The 18476-nt window shown below is 40.3% G+C and overlaps 1 protein-coding gene across 1 annotated transcript in view; it reads left to right on the top strand.

Moving 5' to 3' along the window:
- The first annotated feature begins 8034 nt into the window (after window positions 1-8034).
- LOC137992314 (uncharacterized) overlaps window positions 8035-18476 on the top strand; it is a 31699-nt gene continuing 21257 nt past the window's right edge. The window contains exons 1-9 of the mRNA XM_068837586.1: window positions 8035-8153; window positions 8597-8635; window positions 11006-11160; window positions 12418-12663; window positions 13345-13497; window positions 14063-14205; window positions 16016-16077; window positions 16938-17223; window positions 17572-17746. Coding sequence (XP_068693687.1) covers window positions 8108-8153; window positions 8597-8635; window positions 11006-11160; window positions 12418-12663; window positions 13345-13497; window positions 14063-14205; window positions 16016-16077; window positions 16938-17223; window positions 17572-17746 — 1305 coding nt within the window. The 5' untranslated portion in view covers window positions 8035-8107. The remainder of the gene's footprint in view (window positions 8154-8596; window positions 8636-11005; window positions 11161-12417; window positions 12664-13344; window positions 13498-14062; window positions 14206-16015; window positions 16078-16937; window positions 17224-17571; window positions 17747-18476) is intronic.

The raw sequence follows: 18476 nt of genomic DNA, 5'->3' as shown, positions 1-18476 counted from the left end.
GAGAAAGCGGCATGGTGCTGTGATTGGGGCAATAAATTTGTATGGGGATGTTACTTCCACTTTTAACGAGATTATTTTGTTTTTGCTGGTTCCGAATTGGAAGTATAATGACTAAAAACGAAAAGCTGCTTCTGGATTTGAATACTGAAAGAAGCTTGATAAAAACAATGGGTTGCCGAAGTTAGTTTAATAAATTTCAGATAGCTGTGTTCACAAGGTGGGTTTCTTTTCGCTGTCCGAGTATAGAGTGTTTTCGCGTGAAGTCCGGCTGCCATGTTGGTGCACCTAACTAATCCTCCCGGGGTGGGTACTCGATACATCCCTTGGTGGGGAGGTGCGGCGCGGCCCCTCGTACCCTGACCCTGTTTAAGACAAATATCACTGATTTTCCTACCCATTTTAAGACAGAATTCCGATTTTTGATACCCTGTTTAGGACATTTAACCCAGTTTAAGACAAAAATTGATAAATCGATACCCTGATTAAGACAAAAAATGATAAATTCGATACCCGTTCAAGACAAAAATCCCGAAAAACATACCCTGGCTGGCCGCACGTCCCCATTAAGCCCTTATAAGGGAGTACCCCCCCCCCCCCCCGGGCTAATACTCCGTGAATTGAGCTTTATTATCATGCAAATCTTTAATCTTTAATCTTTATTGAGTCACACTTAGAATTATTACAAGAAAAAAATGTTATATACATGAGAAAATTTACAATAGGATAACAAGGAATAGTAATTAATTATTTGCAGCCTTGGGCGAAAGGAACCGCGAGGTTTTCTAGTTAGCCCTTAATACTCTTTTAAGAGAGAGAGAGAGAGAGAGAGAGAGAAAAAACGTGTTCTTTTGTTTCATTAGAACAACAAGGTTTCTGATCACGTGAGTGAAAACATTCTATTGGGGAGCGGACCGAGGGATAGCAAGGCCTTGGCCAATCAAGTTCAAGGATTTGGTCTATGGGCAGCTGACCTAAAAATTAGTTGTACTCGGTAGGCATACGCATCAAAGGTAGCGAGATCCGTGCGCATCGACCAAGAGCAAAATGTTTTCCTGTCCGGCCAAAACTGTTATATGAACGGGTCAAATTTTGGTTCTTGACGGTATTTTCTTGTTGTCGTTCTGCAAAGAAATTTTTCTGCTTTGATCGGAGAGCAATTTAAGATTTTTGTTCCGTAAGCTCGTAGTCCGACAGTTCATCTCTGTTTTCGATACATTCGCTTTTTTAAACAACTTTGGTTGTAAGCATCATCTCCTGTGGTTTCCGAAGGAAAGGTCTCTCATTACCTAACCTATTTCCCAGGGCTTTTCTCCGCCGAGAGTAGCCCCCCCCCCCTCCCCCCTTCCCCTTGTCAATGCTCTTCAAACACCATTACATTAGCTCAATACCTAATCACTCATTTTGCGAAAATTAAAACTCCGTAATTTATACTGGCCACATTGTAAGTGGGCCTCAAAATCTGTTTATAACCGTATGAGTTAATTTGGGAGGTCAAGATTCATTGCGAAATCAGTGCCGAGAAACCATGATCAGCTCGTTTCTAATATGGCATCGTCTCCACCTTGCCGAGGCCTCTTCACAGTCTCCCTCATTCCTAACTCCAGCATTTCTTTTTTCCCCGGGGTCTCGCAAGTGACTCCTGTCGTCCTTAATCGCATTGAGGAACTTTGTTAGGGCCGATTTACAAGGTACGATTTTTGTCGCATGCGACAACGGCTTACGACAGGCCCACGACATGATTTACGATTGTTGTGTACGTCAGAAACAAATGTTGTAGCGTTTTAAAACATGTTTTAAAACGCTGCGACAATCGTAAGTCATGTCGTAGGCCTTTCGTGAGCTTGTCGCATGCGACAAAAATCGTACCGTGTAAATCGGCCCTTACAGTTATTGTGAATTTATCCTGACGGTAGTACGTTTTGCACCGAACTTGCAAAGCCAGCTGGTGAATAGCCCTTTTCACGGTTAGGTTTTCTCATTTGCATTACAATAAAATCTAGCATGTATGTGAGGCAATTTCAGGCGATTTTGTAGTTTTAACCCGAAATTGCCTCGCATTCACGTTAGATTACATTGTAATGCAAATGAGAAAAACTAACCGCCCTGTTGTTTGGACCCAAAGAACCTGGGTACAGTAACAGCTTAGCGACCATACTCCTCATAATTATTCAAGATGGCGGCACCCGGGAATTTTAAAGGCGAAAACAAGCGATTCTGAAATTCCCTTTGTTCTGAAACAAATGCGTTCTTTGCCGAAACGTTTTCAGCAAATTTGAGTGTTCAAGTTATTTTCCCCGCCTTGAAGCGGTGGGAGCTTCATTCGAAAGTGTGCTGGAGTCGGAAGTTGGTATTTGGCTTGATACAACACGTTTCAGTCAATAGCGACAAATTCAAAAAATCATTTGTTGTGGTTTCTCTGTAGGAAATAACATGAATCAAAGCCTTGAAGAAAGAATATATTAACTTCGAATGTTATTCTTGACGTCCGCGGGGTCAGTGTTCTAGTTGCTTTAAATTGAAACAGTGAGTATCATTTTCTCAGTCTGTGCTACGTATTTCAGATATCGATATTAATTAAGGGCTGGAAGCGTTTATTTACCGCTGTAATCTATCGAACTTTCAAATAAGCTTCGCTTACTTTAGACAATTACTTTTTGATATCCTGATGCCTAGTGAAGCGTCGTAAAGCCGCGACAAATAATAAACGAGAACTTACTTTTTTCAATAGGCACTCGTATTGCTGAACAAACTCGCCACGTCGTCAGGAGTTTTGCCTATCATAAAATAGATGGAAATACTGTCTCTGTGAATTCTTTGGACCGGCTCAAACTTCGATTATTTTGAGGCGTGTAAGCAGGTGTAAGTTGATTTGGCAACCTAGTCTTTGTTCTGATTTGTGCCATTTTCCACTTAAAATATTTGCATTATTATCGTCCTTGTAAGCGAGATAAATTTATTGTTTCGGGAATTTCATCGAAATTTTCTGTTTGAAAGAATTGGGGTTTTGCGCAACAGAGAAAACTAGAGGAGGGCTCATGACAAGCATTATGTGGGAGATAGGGCTGCAAGGAGCAGTTTATTTCATGCATGAATCAAACCCGAGTGTGAGTCTACACTTGTTTTCATTTATGGAAATAATATTTGTTACTCAAGCTTTGAGTTTAGTTGAATTCGTCAAAATTTTAATATTGCGTGCGATGAAGGCAGAAACAGAATGGCAACACCGATAGCAATCTTCTCCAAGATTCGATGCAAAGGTCGACTGTAGCTACAATAAAAGGCGTCATCATCGACGGAGGTGGTACATCATTCGCGTCGAGGTAATAAGCATGTTTTATAAAGTCGTTGTGTAAATATTGTGTTATACAGGGCAGAGTTGACCTACTAGATAAAACGTTTATGATGAATCAGTGAATCAGTGGCTTCCAATGACGAATTGCCGATTTCATGTTAATTTGATTTTTCTTCATATTAAAAAATACCAGTGTAACAAACCTGCCAAAACTTGTTTAGACCTTGTTTTCAAGGGTGCATGACAAACATCTATAGTATATTTTTTTAGAGGCCTCATTCAGGGATGATCCACTCGAATAAGGTCGGAAACCGAGGTATCTATTGCAGAGCCTCGATTTTTCAAGTTGGCTTTTCCGACGAAGCAAAAGTAGACGCAAGTAACGTTTACCATCATGTTGGACTACAAACAACAACAGGTTTGTAAAACTGGTTTTCGTGGAAGTTTGTGCAACAAACAAACAAAAAAAAAAAAACAGAAGGAAATCCAAATATTAAAGAAATGCACCTTTAATTAGGCCACAATCGTATCAAGGAATCTTCCTCAACCTTGATGAAGAGGGCGGGAAACGGTTGCTTCTATTTCGTGTTCTATCCTTTAACATGGAACTTATTCCGTTACTTCCTTACCGGTTCTTAGGTAGGAATGAAATACACGAAATGTCCCTTTTTGAAAAGATTTTCTCTTGCATGATCGTCATTTGTTTTTTTAACGCTATGAAGAGGTTAAGATTTTCGTTATCTTTGTTATATAAGACAAACCAATCATGATTATAGGATTACGTGGAATTTAAGTAAGAGGATCAATTGTATAAATGTGGTCACGTTTGGGGGGTTTGTGCACGCTTCCGGCTCCTTAAAATAGACCATATGTCAAGCGTGAGCAAACAAAGCTGTTTCGTTGTTTCTTTTTCTTAATTAACTCAATTTCCTACCAGATGAATGAACAGAATGTACTGAACTCTGAAGTGCTTGACTCAGTTTCTAGTAAACTATTTAGGAACAGAAACCTCAAGTCTTTTCAAATAACTGAATAATTGGATGGTTCATTGACCTCCAACCCCTACCGGACGTACAAAGACTACAGAGGATGATTGAGATATAAAACATTTCTCTTGCTTGTGAGGACACATTAATTTACAAAAGGTAACCGACTCCCATGTTGATGTTATTTAAAGTTGTTCAACTCCTTATCCCCCCTCCCCTCCCCCCCCAAAAAATCCCTTAATACCCGTGGAGGTTTGGTATGAGTATAGCTCGTCAGCTCAAAACAGGGCCACCCAACGTACGACAGTGTTCCGCAGGGGGTGTACCTGCTGGCTGGAAAAGAAGTATTGGGATGTTGCTTGGAAAAGGGTTATTGTTGTGCTGGCAAATTGTTGTCAGTCTCCTCGCCGTCGCTCCTCTCCTGGGAGGAGTCAATGTACCCTTTATATTTTCTCCTCCCCCCCTCCCCTAAGTGAACTGACGCCTTTTCGGCCACACCTATTTGCTTGCTTGCTGGGAAGCTTCCGCCCGGCCCTGCTGGCAAACCTGCCCTGCTGGGAGTGCGCAACAAACAAAAAGTTCCCAGCAGGTAGAGAAATTTCTCCCAAAAGGGCAATTTTTGGTTTATTTTATGGCCATGATATATTTTGATGAATTTTGAAAAACAAAATAGCTCGTTGGGTGCTCCCGTCTAAAGTTGGGAAATACGTTCTCCAGGTGCCTGTAAATATTAAATTTTGGAGTTTATTATCCCCAATGTATTAAATGTTTACACTTAAAGTGGCAGTGCTTTTGCAATCGCCTCGTAAATATAGTTTACGTCATAGAAAGTGCAGCGTACGGGCTTTTATTCACCAGTTGTTTGTGTCAAAAACCCCGGACGAGCGAGGTACGAGCGAGGTACGAGCCAGAGAGGGTTTTTGACACAAACAACAAGTGCATACATCCCCGTACAAAGGAAGTTCTATGTCGTGAGCTGTTTATTACACGTAAGACGAGAATTTTCATTGAAATAGTTCTCTGAACGCAAAGTAGAAATAAAAACTCACTAACAATAGAACCAAATGCAAATTTAATTTAATTCCATAACAAAGTCCTATTTGCACGGTTACACTTTCACACGTGAAACAGCCGTCTGATTGGCTGTATAGGCTTTTTTCACAAGTGAAAATAAAGCGTATAGATTTGATCAAATGAGCTTTATGGAATAAAATTCTCTTGTTATGTGTAATTACGGATGCAACACTCGAATATACTGAGATAACGCTAGCATTAATAAGCAGTGTAAAAATTCACCCTTTTTGGAGTACATAGCATTCTCTCGAGAAACTAAGAAGAAGGAATTTAGACTGGTCAATCTGCAACTAATAAATAAACAAATCAGCTTCTGTTTTGGTGAGAAGAGACATGGTCGCCTGCGACACGCTTGTCACCCCACCCCACCACACTCAACAATAACCTCAGGGAGATTGTCCGCGGGGGTCGCTCGAATGTATTCAGGCATGTGTTCCCTGCATGGTTTTCTCCTATTTTCCTTTTGACGAATCATAGCAGTACACACTAAAAGACGCGTTTAATGCAGCTTTTGGTGACTATCGATTTGATCCGTATAGTTGATTATAAACGGAAGCCACGGGGGTGCAATGTCGATTAGAAAATGAAAATGTTTTTTTTTTCTGTTAGAAGACTAAGGGAAGTAAATATCCTCCAAAATGTTTCCCAAATGTATCTCCTGTAAGAAAACTACCTTACATAAGAATTGTTTAGCAAAAATGAATATACTGAACCAAAGTTAGATTTCGTTTTCTTGTCTTCAATTAAAATGCGTCATTTCCGGTACTCTCGTGTTATCAGCAACTTGTGAACCGTTACACTGTCAACAAAATATTTTTGGCTGACAAAAACTTGTTCACCTTTGTGACTTTTTCACATCACTTCTACGCGGTTTACATGAAAAAAGAAGTGAGTTCCGTGTAATTCCTGTTCACTGTCGTCACCACACTCATTTCTGGGCTACAGCAGGTCATCAATTAAGTAATCAATTGTAAGATACCCTTGCTTTCTTTGGCATAGTATAGGCCCTACTTGTAGGACCGGACTGTGGAATGCCTAGCAAACTACGAACTTTGAGTTCCACTCCTGAACAATGGTATGATTACTTTTTTGTCAAAAACTCCTGGCCTCCGTAACGTTTCTCCAAATCTGTCAAATAGTTGATGTTGTCAAATTTCTCGTTATGGTCGCATTCTTGAACGCAGTTTGTGAAAAAAATTTTCTGAAGTCTTGAAAGCTAGCTTCTCTTCGCAACGCCGGCAAAAGTTGAAATTTAACTGAGTTGAACTGTAGAATACCCGGCCACTTATTTGCATATGGGTGGCGTGTAGTTGCTGTATGCCTCGTTCTTCAAACCATACCGGCCGCTACAAGATTGTGTTCAGGTATCATGGAGGAAAGCGGAGGCTAAATTGCTAGTTTCTCATCATAAACATACTCAGACTGTCTGTCCACATTGATCTTAGCATTGGATTTTTAGGTTTCACCTGAAACTGATAAGGCCTCCCTCCTTTTCCACGCGCTCTCTCTCTATCTTCTTTTTCCGTTTATCAACATTTTGTTTTACCTTATAATTAATGGTTCAAGGTCGCAGATATTTTTTTAGATTCCTCAAGGACTGCCTTGTAAGTGGGGTGTCTACGGTCTTCGGTTTGTAGACACCCCTTGTAAGTGAGGCTGAATCTTTATTTCGTCTTTTTGCCTTAACAAAGATCTCCAGAGCTCAAAAGAGCACAAGTTGATGTTAATGGTTTTGGTGGGAAGGAAGCAACCCCTAGAAGTTCTACTGGATTTTTAAGATGTTGTTGGACAGCTGTTACCCAGGAGGCTGCAGGGTAGAATATGCAATTACCGGCGTTGTTGCACAACATCGCTTCTTTATGTCGTTGTGTATCAGTGCTACAGAATGCCAGACCTCGTTACACGTGAATCTTCCGTGATAATGCGTGGGTTTATTTGAACTTTAGCCTGATAACGGAGCTTGAAAAGCTCCTTTCATCCTTACTGGGGCAAAATTATTTGACTTGCTTTAATTCGTTTACATACTGTTTGTTTTTCTGTCTCTTTCCACAGACTACAAGAAAGAAATTCAAAGCAATCAAAAATGCTTTTTAAAGTTTATTAAATTGAATATATTGTAACCTGAATTAAAAACTGTGTACTGTATTTGTTTCTAAGATGAGTAATTTTTTCATTCCGATCTATTCCAGTCCAAAAAAACTTCTTGGCGTGATGAAAGAATAATCAGAGGTCACAGTTATGAACTAGAGTAGGTTTTGAAAAAAAATAAATCGTTTTTACTTTTATTCGTTGCTGTTCAATTATCCTAGATAGGGTTTTCAAATTATTTACCGCACGTTTTCCAATCAAGATCAATTATCCCTTTTTCAAATTGAAAACAAAGCTGAACAATGGAAATCAATTAATAAGTTGTGTTCTCGAATGTCAACTCTCACTTAAGTCACGGGTACGGAGTTTGGGTCAATAACGACAAGAAAACGAAATAAATGTCCTAAAATACAGAATACAGAAATGCGCCCTGATCGAGAGTTTCAAAGATATGATTTTTGATGCTTGTTCTCCCCCAAGGTTAGAGTATGCGGTGTGCACTCAGGTTTCCTGCTGATCTGTTATCTTAGATTAGCTATCATGATATTTTGTTACACCAAGGTATTGTTTTTCCTCCGACTCCTGTCATTATAAAAAGTCCGGCTTTGCAGTGCTATGCTCAGTAGCTCCTCACAGAAGCTGTAGTCTTGAGGTGGTACTAAGCAAAATGAAGCTATTCATAACCTGCTTGTTCTTTGGAGGCGTATTGGCTGGTAAGGAAGTCTTCTTGTTTCCAATTTGCAAACTTGGAGAAGTCTAACCTTGAATAACTTAATTTTCTTTATTAACCTTTTGAAAATAATAATAATAATAATAATAATAATAATAATGATAGCACAGGTCAACGGAATCTCCGTCATCAGCGCCGAAGTTTTGTCGTCCTCTTTTCGTTTTCAATCATGAATGCCGACCTAACTTATATAGAAAAGGCCAACTCCGTGTGTTCTGTAAAAATTAAGTGGCATGCATACTAGGGATCGTGGGGAGCTGTGAAAGAAAAGGGAGTTGATTCGTTTGGCCATCGAAAATACCAATACAACGTCAATGTTCCCGTTTTTTATGCTTTTCGCTTCTGTTTTCGGGGTTTTGAGTTTCCTTGTTTGCTTTGTTACTATTTTACTCAAAGCGTTGAACAACAGTCTTTTTTTCCTTTCAGTTCCCGTTGAGAGGACTTCCGAGGAGATCTGCGACTCAGGTATCAAACGTACTTTGCCAAGATATCTGATCTTTTGCATGATGGCCTCTCAGTCTTTTACCAGCAAATCGGGCGTGAGCGGTTTCTTTTTTCATGCCCTCGTTGGAGAACTCGATTAACAACATCATCTTCGAAGCTTCTTTTTGTACTTCTATTTTGGACCCTGCATGTCAGTTAAAATAAATTCTGAAGATTATCCGAGAGTACATTTTCTTGGCTTTCTTGAAAAGAATTTCGTTAACCAAGGCAGAACTTTACCTCTTTGCGTGTTCAAAACGTTTAAGTAACTAAAGATTATCCGAGAGCACATTTTCTTGGCTTTCTTGAAAAGAATTTCGTTAACCAAGGCAGAACTTTACCTCTTTGCGTGTTCAAAACGTTTAAGTAACTATGTGGTCTTACAATTGCGGCTATCCGAACAATCAGTGTTTCTTTGTTCCCCAAAAAGCTATTCCTAAAATACCTCTCAAAATACCCTCTAATATTGTGACCTTTTGTTCCACAAAATCGGAATTGAGTCACAGAGTTAAGACAGATAAGATTCCAAATGTGGAGCGCCGGGGTGAATATTTGAACCAAGCAGACTTCAAATTTGTGGTAGAGTTTTATATGTGCGCTTCGACGCAGGTCGGTACATTGTTTGGACAAATTCCCGGGTTCTTCTGGTTTGGAGACCTGACCTCCAACATCGATTTTGGGCTGAAGCACGTGATTGGAATGGATTAACCACGCGGACGTGCTAAAAAAGTGCCTGTTCATTCCTCTTGTGACACGTTTCCTGTGTTAAGTATCATCTTTTCCTGTTAATGGAGATTTCCGGTGACGTTGAAGTATCCCTTAATAATAACATAATAATATACAGGCGTAGATAAAAAACATGAAACTGCGATGCATTTTAATGGCGTTTTTAATCGATGTGTGACAGTGTCCTGCCTTATCGAGGATTGGTTAATGTCCTGCTAAATATTCCTTGGGATTAAAAAGCAATACGGAATGTAGAATAGTCCACGATTTGTGTTCTTCGTTTACTTGAAAATGATCTCGCAAATGGAAGCAAGAAATATTATCTAAACTTTTCCTTTTATGATAGAGCGATTATTTAACTGCTTTTGCTTTAAAAAGGCCTTTTTAAAATTTTTCTTGATTCCTTCGAAAAATAGAGAGGCTCTTATCTTGTGAAGACTGCGATTATATTGGAGGACAAAAACAATAGAACGAGCGGATTCTCAGTCACGAGGAAAGTGTTAAAGGGGGTGTGTCTGGAGGAGGGGTGTTGTTTGAAAAATGCGCATGCGCACTGACTTTCGTACGCCAAGATCTTTACCCTACGTGTTAAATATGTTTATATCGGTACTATTGATGAGTGTCTATATCCGGCCCTTGTATTAAGGTCAATATCAGCTTTTCGTTTTCATGACAGCCTCGTGATAAACGAGTTCTGATAACAAACATCTGTTGTGGCAACGATCACGAATCTAATTTGCGCAATATGAGATCTGTTAAAAAATGTCCAATTAGAAGACATAATGAAATTGTGCGTGCATTTTTGCACTACAAACTGGTTTTCTTAGTCAAATCCTGTAACTGTAAAGGTTTCTATTCAGCTAGTTTCCTTCGCGAATCGGTCATCACGTTAACGTTTTAGCTCCTTTGCTGCCGTTGTTTTAGTATTTAATTAAGAGAAGTGGATCTTTCCCGGATAGCTCCAACTTTCCTTCTATCAGACATTTATAGTTCATGGCACGTTCCCTCCAAAGCAACCCCTTAAAAAGAGGGAACGAGAGAGAAGTTTGATCTAAAAATAATTTTTTTAAAATAAAGGAAAAAAACAATATTGAAAAGTGAAAAATAGGATTGGGAGTGGCTACTATTTCGTTTAGGGCTCCCCTCCCTTCCCATTTGTGCGCTAGCCTTGATCAATAAACAATCGTTATTTATTTCAGGGGAGTAGCGAGTATGAGGCACTGACCGAGGCACTTGCCTCAGGAATTTATTCGGGATTCTTTAAAATATAACGTGATTCCAGTGTTGTCTTCAAAATGTATTCATCATGGACACCTATAAAATACCTACGGAGAGAATTTAACCATGGACATTGCCTCAGTCATAATTTTTTTGTGGCTAGTGCCCTGTATGCGTAATATTATCGGCCTGTGAGTGACATGTTGATTCAGCGTACTCGCCGGGTAAAAGAGGCCCTTTTTACACGATGCCACACCATTTTTGATAATGACCTCTCCAGCGGATGTCCATGATTGGCGGGAATCTTACACGAACGCGTTGGCAATGGACCTTCCAAAATTTCAAATCCGTGTAACTGTTACATGGAAAGCACCTTAATTAAACAATGTTCGTTCTCTTTCGCCTTAGGCAAGACTCGGTTTCTCCCGAACACGAAGTATACGTATCGCTATGTTGCCACCAGCCTGACTAGCGTGACAGGAACTTCAAGTGAGAAAACAGGACATCGAATCGAAGCCAAATGTACCATCGAAGGTCTAGGGGATTGCAGGAATATCCTCAGGGTTTGTATGTTTGTATGGCTGTTTTTTACGATGAATGGGAGGATTCATCTGCAAGACTATTCGGGGTTCAATAGCCCGGGGGGGGGGGGGGGAGGGGTTGGGTACTCGATGTATCCCTGGTTGGGGAGATGCGGCGCGGTCCCTAATACCCTGACCTTGTTTAAGACGAATATCGCTGATTTTCCTACCCATTTTAAGACAGAATTCCGATTTTTGATACCCTGTTTAAGACATTTAACCCAAAAATTGATAAATCGATACCCTGATTAAGACAAAAAATGATAAATTCGATACCCTATTCAAGACAAAAATCCCGGAAAACATGCCCTGGCTGGCCGCACGTTCCCATTAAGCCCTTATAAGGGAGTACCCCCCCCCCCCCCCTCCGGGGTTCAATAGGAAGAGAAAAAGAAGGGAGTAGGCCATATTACAGTTGTTTGCTCAGTGACCTGGCCTTTGAATGAAAGTGAGGCTGGAGTTGACCTTTCTTTGATAGAAACCGCACTGCTTTCCTTTTGCTGATGATGTTGTTCTCATGCTAATAAGTAGGAATTTGCATAAGAAAAGCTGTGAGGTTTCTATCAAAACACGCTCTAGCCTCACTTTCATTGGCCAAGTAATTAAGCACACAACTATAACATGGTCTTTTACCCGGTCCATTATCCGTTGAACCCTTTCTGGAGAAAGAAAGAGCATTTTAAAGCATTGAGGGGCTTTCAACTAACTTTGAATTATTCTCGAGAGAAAACCTGGTTGTTCCCGTTGTCCAAACTTCTCCGATCGTGTCACTTTTAAGTTGATCAGAGTTATTCGAGGGGAATCAGTCCCCTCTACTAACTCTGGGTCGATTTGCCACGAAATTAAACCTTTTCAGCCAATCCTAAACCTTAAGTAATTTAATAAATATCCTTTGGATTGAGAGTGATCATTTTTCTCGAGCCAAATCGCATTTGAGAAGTCATGATCAGGTGTAATAATAGTTTTGTGTGACACAGCCTTCACACAGCGTGCCGTGAAAAAAATGGGTTTTTTTTCATCCCTCAGATAATGCAAGTTTGCAGGAGCTTTGAAACATTCTTGTCTAAGGTTTTGAAATTGTAAAGAAATAACTCATGGAGGTAGACCAAGGTCACACAATATCTGTTGTCACGCACAAGATTCCAGAGCGATGATCATTTCGTGACAAAACATTAAGATTGGTTTAAAATTATATTTAAATTCATTAGCGAATAATGACATTTTTGGCCTTTCACGCAGATTTCGGATGTGAAAGTAATGGAGGCCTCACCAGAAAATGACAAGTTATTCAAGGCCTCTCCCAACCAAGAGAGCTTCAAGAAAGCCTTGGAGAATAACAGCTTGTTCTTCACCGAAAACAATGGCCGCTTTGAGGCCATTCATACTCCATGGGAAGAACCACTGTATGTAACGAATGTCAAACGTGGAATTTTGAGTGCTTTGCAACTTCAGTTCACAGAGAAAGAACACACAGTTCTCCCTGAGGTAACTAATTACATACATATTGCAATATTATTGATTCATTAATAAACTCAAGAATTACGTGGCTCAAAAATCTCGCTACATATTCCCCTACATCAGCGGTCTCTGATCCCAGAACATGGCACCACAACCAGATGCAATTAGCTGGCAGTAGATTTTTGCGGAGCTACAATACTCGTCAAAAATCTTGAAACACTTGTGTCTGTTTCCCCTTCCCCGATTTGGTTATCACAGTAGTCTCAGTGCTTCAAAAAACGCGTGGCTCAACATTGGGGAGGGAGAAGGCACATTTGAAGTAGAAATTTCAGGATTTTGCCCGAAAATTCGAGAGAAACGGTGTCTGTTTCAACGATTTGTGACGAGTATTGCAGGAAAACCTTTAAGGCAGTTGGATTCGTTTCAAATTTGGATAATTTACAATGAATAATTCCATTGGGATATCCTTCACATGTATTCCTAATTTCTGCTCTTATTACCAAACGTAGTAAATAAATATAAACCATTTGAATTTAATGAAACATTACTTATCGCGGCATGCATCCGTTGTGGACAATGCATGTGCCCACACCAGCCATTGTAATGAACAAAGAAATGAAAGACCATAAGTTAATTCCCCCCCCACCTTCACCCCTTCCTTCCAAGGGAGCCAATTAACGTGGTTCTTTTGACTGGTTCTCTTCACAGGTCGATGTGTCTGGAGACTGTGAATCAGAATACAGGCTCGTTAGCTTAAAGGAATCAGGAATGGAAATAACCAAGGCCAAGAATCTGTCCCAATGCTCCAGCCGATCTTACACGAGCACCAAGTTGAACCCTGTACTGTATAACGTCAACTCTGTAAGGAGATTCAATTGCTTGCTAAAGAGAAATTACCACTAAAGGAGAGAGATCCTATTGCCAGCAAGATCCAGAAAGAGGATCATACCGTTTAGAGCCACCGTGTTTATTATTCTGTTTGCATGAAAACGTTGATGTTGGCAATACTGTAGCCTCTTTCAGGCTCTTTGTGGTAGAGTAATCCTGAGTGATAGGTCCATGTAGACAACCACGCTAAAAGTGTAAACCAAACGAAATATCATGTGGATCTTCACAATACTCCCGTAGTGAATTGGTATCCAGTTCCACTGTCGTGATGCAGGTCTTGTCCTATTTCATACACACGGAGCTCCCAAATCAAAGCAGAAACTAAATAAGGTGCCATAACTGAATTACAAACGAAGAAAACGAGTTAAATAACTAGTGACATTACGATAAGCACAAGCTACAATTGTAGATACTCAGTCGCACTAATTTGTTGTTAATTACTACTTATTACAAATTGCACCAATTACAAAAGTTGCTTGTGTTTCTTCCGTCGCTGTGAAAACCAGCCTTAATGGACAACAAATTTCTCTTATTTCAGACCATACAGGGTCCGTTGAACTCTGCAAGCTTTTGTCGTTACATTGTCGATGAGTATGCCCACATCAAAACCGTGGAATGTCACGAAACACACCTCTTGAGGCCTTTTAGCTACAGTGGTGCGGGCGTGACAACCGATATCAGGTGAGCACTTAAGGGCGTGCGAAGCCTCTTTTCTTCGTGAAATTGCGTGGCAGTTGACCCATTTATTCTTTAGAGGCCTAGCTACCTTATAATTATCATAGCGTTGGCGACAATCGTTTTCTACGCATTCTAAGTAAGCAAAAATCGAAGACGAACTATTTGAGACATTCAAGCAAATGCAAATGCATAATTTGCTCGAAAAGATGTTTCTAGTTTAATTGCGCAAGTTATTCTCCTCCCCTCTTGAATCTGCAAATATCGTGATGTTCACTGCAATGAACTTTACTTGGATTCAACATGGACTGGAAGGGGAATGGGGAGGAATTATTTTCTGGAATACTGTTTTTGATCGGCTCTATAGTGACACATTTCAGGTATTTTTAATTCAAATATTATTTTATTATACCATTATTCCGCTATTTTACCATATTTGGTCAAGAGAAGGCGCCGTAAATATGAGACAGTAATACACTGTAGTGTCCAGGTTTGACCGGCTTAGAACAGAGCAAATACGGACGGAACGGGAATTTTGCAGAAAAAGAAATTGTTTCAGAACGATGCAAAGCCCGAGAACATCGCTTGTTGCTCGACATTTCGTTTATCCAATCAAATGAACAACATTTGAATGGTTTCGTCTGTTGTGTTCGTCCTTAGCACACGCGCCTAATATGCAATACGATTCTCAGTCAAAGCAGAAAGAAGCCAAAATACTAAAAAAAAATGGCGTGAAGAAATGAAAGGCTGAACATATAATACGTCCGGAAATTTTTCTCGTTGCCCGTATGATATGTTTAAACCATTCAATAAGATGTATGTAGTGTCCTTTAAATTAATCTGATCTTGAGACTAATTTAATTTCCCACCCTGGTCAGAGATTTCCTCTTTTTCCTTCTGAGGGCCATTTCCTTTACGCAAACGCTTAGGTGGATTTCCTCGGATTTCTAGCACTACTTAACGCCTTGACTCTTGGGGCCTATTTCTCAAAAGCTCCGAAACTTATTTTGGCCCGAAAGCAATTCGTGAGACTGAAAACCAGCTTACTCTAAAAAACAGATCTTTGAAACATGTTTTCATCACTTGAAACGTTTTCCTTTTGAAGATACTAGCGTTTTATGTCACCCGAAATTTCAGTAGAAACTTTCGAGAAACGAACCTCTGGGAGTGGGACGTAATAGATTTTACTCTGTCTAATGGGAATATATTTTACTCGTCAATGGAAGGGTGAGGGGGGGGGGGGGGGGAAGGGACGGTGGTTTAAGAATCGATTGGTTAACAACTTCTACATCCACTCAAAAACTATGTCCTCTTTAACAACGTGAGCCTGCGGGCATGCAAACGGCTCCAACATTTGCTTGATTTGGGTCAACAGCATTCTCGAAACCGTTTGCAACCCTTTCAAGAGTGTTCAAACTGATTAAATCGAAGTTAAAACGATCATGCTGAACGAGTTTAAAAGCGTTTGAACTTTGATTCAAACTCCATCTGTCATAGCGAAAGCGGTCAGCGAAAGCTGAATGAAATTAAAGCATGCCATCAACATTGCTACGTGTGCGCATGAGCACTAATCGATCACTTTAAATTGTATCCATAGCAACAATCGAACAGTGGCTGCAGTTCGAAGTGTTGAAATCGTTTGCCATGCTACCTGGCCCGGTATCTAAAAACGTCCAACAACGTTGGAAAAAATTCAATGAATCTTGAAGCTCTTTCCACAGCCCTTTAGTTTCTACAACTCTTTCGTAGTATGAATTGCGTGTTATAATATTGGGGGAGTTATCTTATAATGTTACGCATGTATTTCTTTTCTCAGACTAAATTTGACTTTGGAGTCTACACAGTGGACTGGACTATTCTTTGATTACGAACTTGGAGGTAAGAGTTGGATGAATGTTTTTGTGGATTATGGCGCAATCTTGCGTGGTCTAATATTTTCAACTTGACAACTAACAAGTTAGCGTGCTTTTATGATTTCACATTACTTAAAGTCATAATTTAATATGCAAATTACGTACCAATTTTTAAAGATTAAACTCGTATATACGGCTTTGAAGTTTAGCAAAATAATGGAAATTACCTCGTAGGTACTTAACTTGCATTTTTGGTGAAAGGTCGAATTTGTTCACTATGTGTTAAAGCGTAGATGCTAGCGTGACATAGTGTGACCGACAATGACTCTCACTGAGCCCGGATTACGTTGCGGTCATTTGTACGCTACCATATGCTTTTCAGCAAAACAGTTTGAAGTCTTCAAGACTAGTTGTTAACCCGGAAACATAACACTATGCATACCTGCAGAGAACGGAAAAGTAATGTACCTAAAACGCAAATTAAAGAACTTGTGTTCGGGGGAGTTCCCTGATAAAAGCAAACGCATATGACAAATGGCAATACTCCAAGCTTGAAAACTATTATTTCAAAAATCAAAGGGAAAAAAAACCGAAGTAAACAGCAACATCTGAGCAAAAAGAGGCTTGCGGTAAAAGTTTGCGCGAAAATGGCACGTGCTAGGCTTGAGCACCAAAGTTGAGGCCCCACTTGCTCGAAGGTCGGATCACGGCAGTACGATGCTGCAACGATTGAGTCAAACCGTTGGCCGTTAAGCAAATGGTCGAACTGGGTATATTATGGGAATACATTCCTTGATACGGCACCTTCATGTATATTAATTAGAGCTCAACTAGTTGCGCTGAAACTGGTAGGCTCAATTCGCGGTTTTTGCTTTTTCATTTCAGAGAGACGAAGGTCAAACCTCCTTTACGAACACGTGTCTCCAATCAAGGAATTGCCTGTTTATGACATGGACCTCATTTATGTATCAAACCTTCTTACTGACCTAATCACTGCTTTTCCTCTCAACGAAACCACGCCAGTTACTGTTGCTAAATTCACGGACTTCGTTTTCGCGCTCCGCAAGTTAAACCTCTCTTCTATGGACTCACTGTGGAACGTGTTCTACACTTGTTTACCACCCACGGAATACATAGACTTGTTCACGAAGGAACGATGTGAAAAATCCCAGTAAGTACCCTCCAGAAAGGCCTTGTACACTTCAGAACATTTTATATTACGCGGAATTCTTCTGTAACTGAAATTTTGTCCAGTTAAATGATTTGAAAATTTCTTTTGTCGAGACGTTCGAGCACTCGAGGGACGAAGCACGAATTTCGCATTATCCTCTCCTCTCTTGAATCTGCAACATCTTGCCGCAACAAAATGTCGCGTTAAAAATCGGCCTCTGCGCCATGTTACACGAGACAACTTTAAGACCGTCAGACTCAAAACTATTTGCGGGGGCGGGGATTGAAATGCCCTGGGTTTGCCCAGAGATGCAACATCTTGACCCCAAATTTTTCTATATCTTTTAAGGTCGTATTTGGTGGACGCTTTTGCTCAATGTGGTAGTGGTGATTGCATAAGGCAGATCTTCAGCATACTTACTTCCCCCGTTGAAAGTCAATTAAAACCCGAACACGTGCCTATACTTTGGTCTGGACTAAACGCCGTGCAGAAACCTTTTACCGAGATCTTTGATCGTGTACTGGTAAGTGAAATTAAATGCAATTTAAAATTCGATGGTTTAAATAGCCGTTTTCGATTTGTAAAGGCTCGTTTACACAGAGCGATTTTATCGCGCGACAAGAGCTGCGATCGAACGGCGATTTTACGGCGACAGCAAATCGCGCGTGTGAACAGCCGGCGATTTCACTGCGATTTGTAGCGCGACAGTTCGCAGCCTTGTCGCCGCAAATTCGAACATGCTCGAAATTTAGTGCAACTTTGCTGCGATTTTATCGCAGCTCTTGTCGCGCGATAAAATCGCTCTGTGTAAACGAGTCTTAAGGGATTTAAAGATCTACGAATGCGACGTAATCAAAATACAACTTTACAATATACTAATTCTCATACTCGTATATCTTTATTTGCCCTCGGATTTATAGTAGTTCGGTGTAGCTAGTATCTCTGAGCATTTACCCTCCCAACCATGATACACCACCACAGAAGACAGACCACAACACCTGGAACTCCATGCCATGCTCAGTCTTTGCGAAAAGCGTATGGGTTCTTTTACGTCACACAGGATTATGAACATTGAAGGGTTGTGAGACGGGGCCTACGGTTTATAGTCCTTATCCGGGAAGACTAGAGAGTCTAACCATTTGCAGATGTCATTACAGAGACAGCACTTTCTGCTCAGTTATTTAAAGAACCTGATTGCACTGACTATGACTAATAGTCCTCTAGTAGCGCAGCCAATTAAAACGCAGGATTTG

The sequence above is a fragment of the Montipora foliosa genome, chromosome 2 (genome assembly GCF_036669935.1).
Source record: "Montipora foliosa isolate CH-2021 chromosome 2, ASM3666993v2, whole genome shotgun sequence".
In the NCBI taxonomy this organism is placed as follows: domain Eukaryota; kingdom Metazoa; phylum Cnidaria; class Anthozoa; order Scleractinia; family Acroporidae; genus Montipora; species Montipora foliosa.
This window is presented reverse-complemented; position numbering and strand designations above follow the sequence as displayed.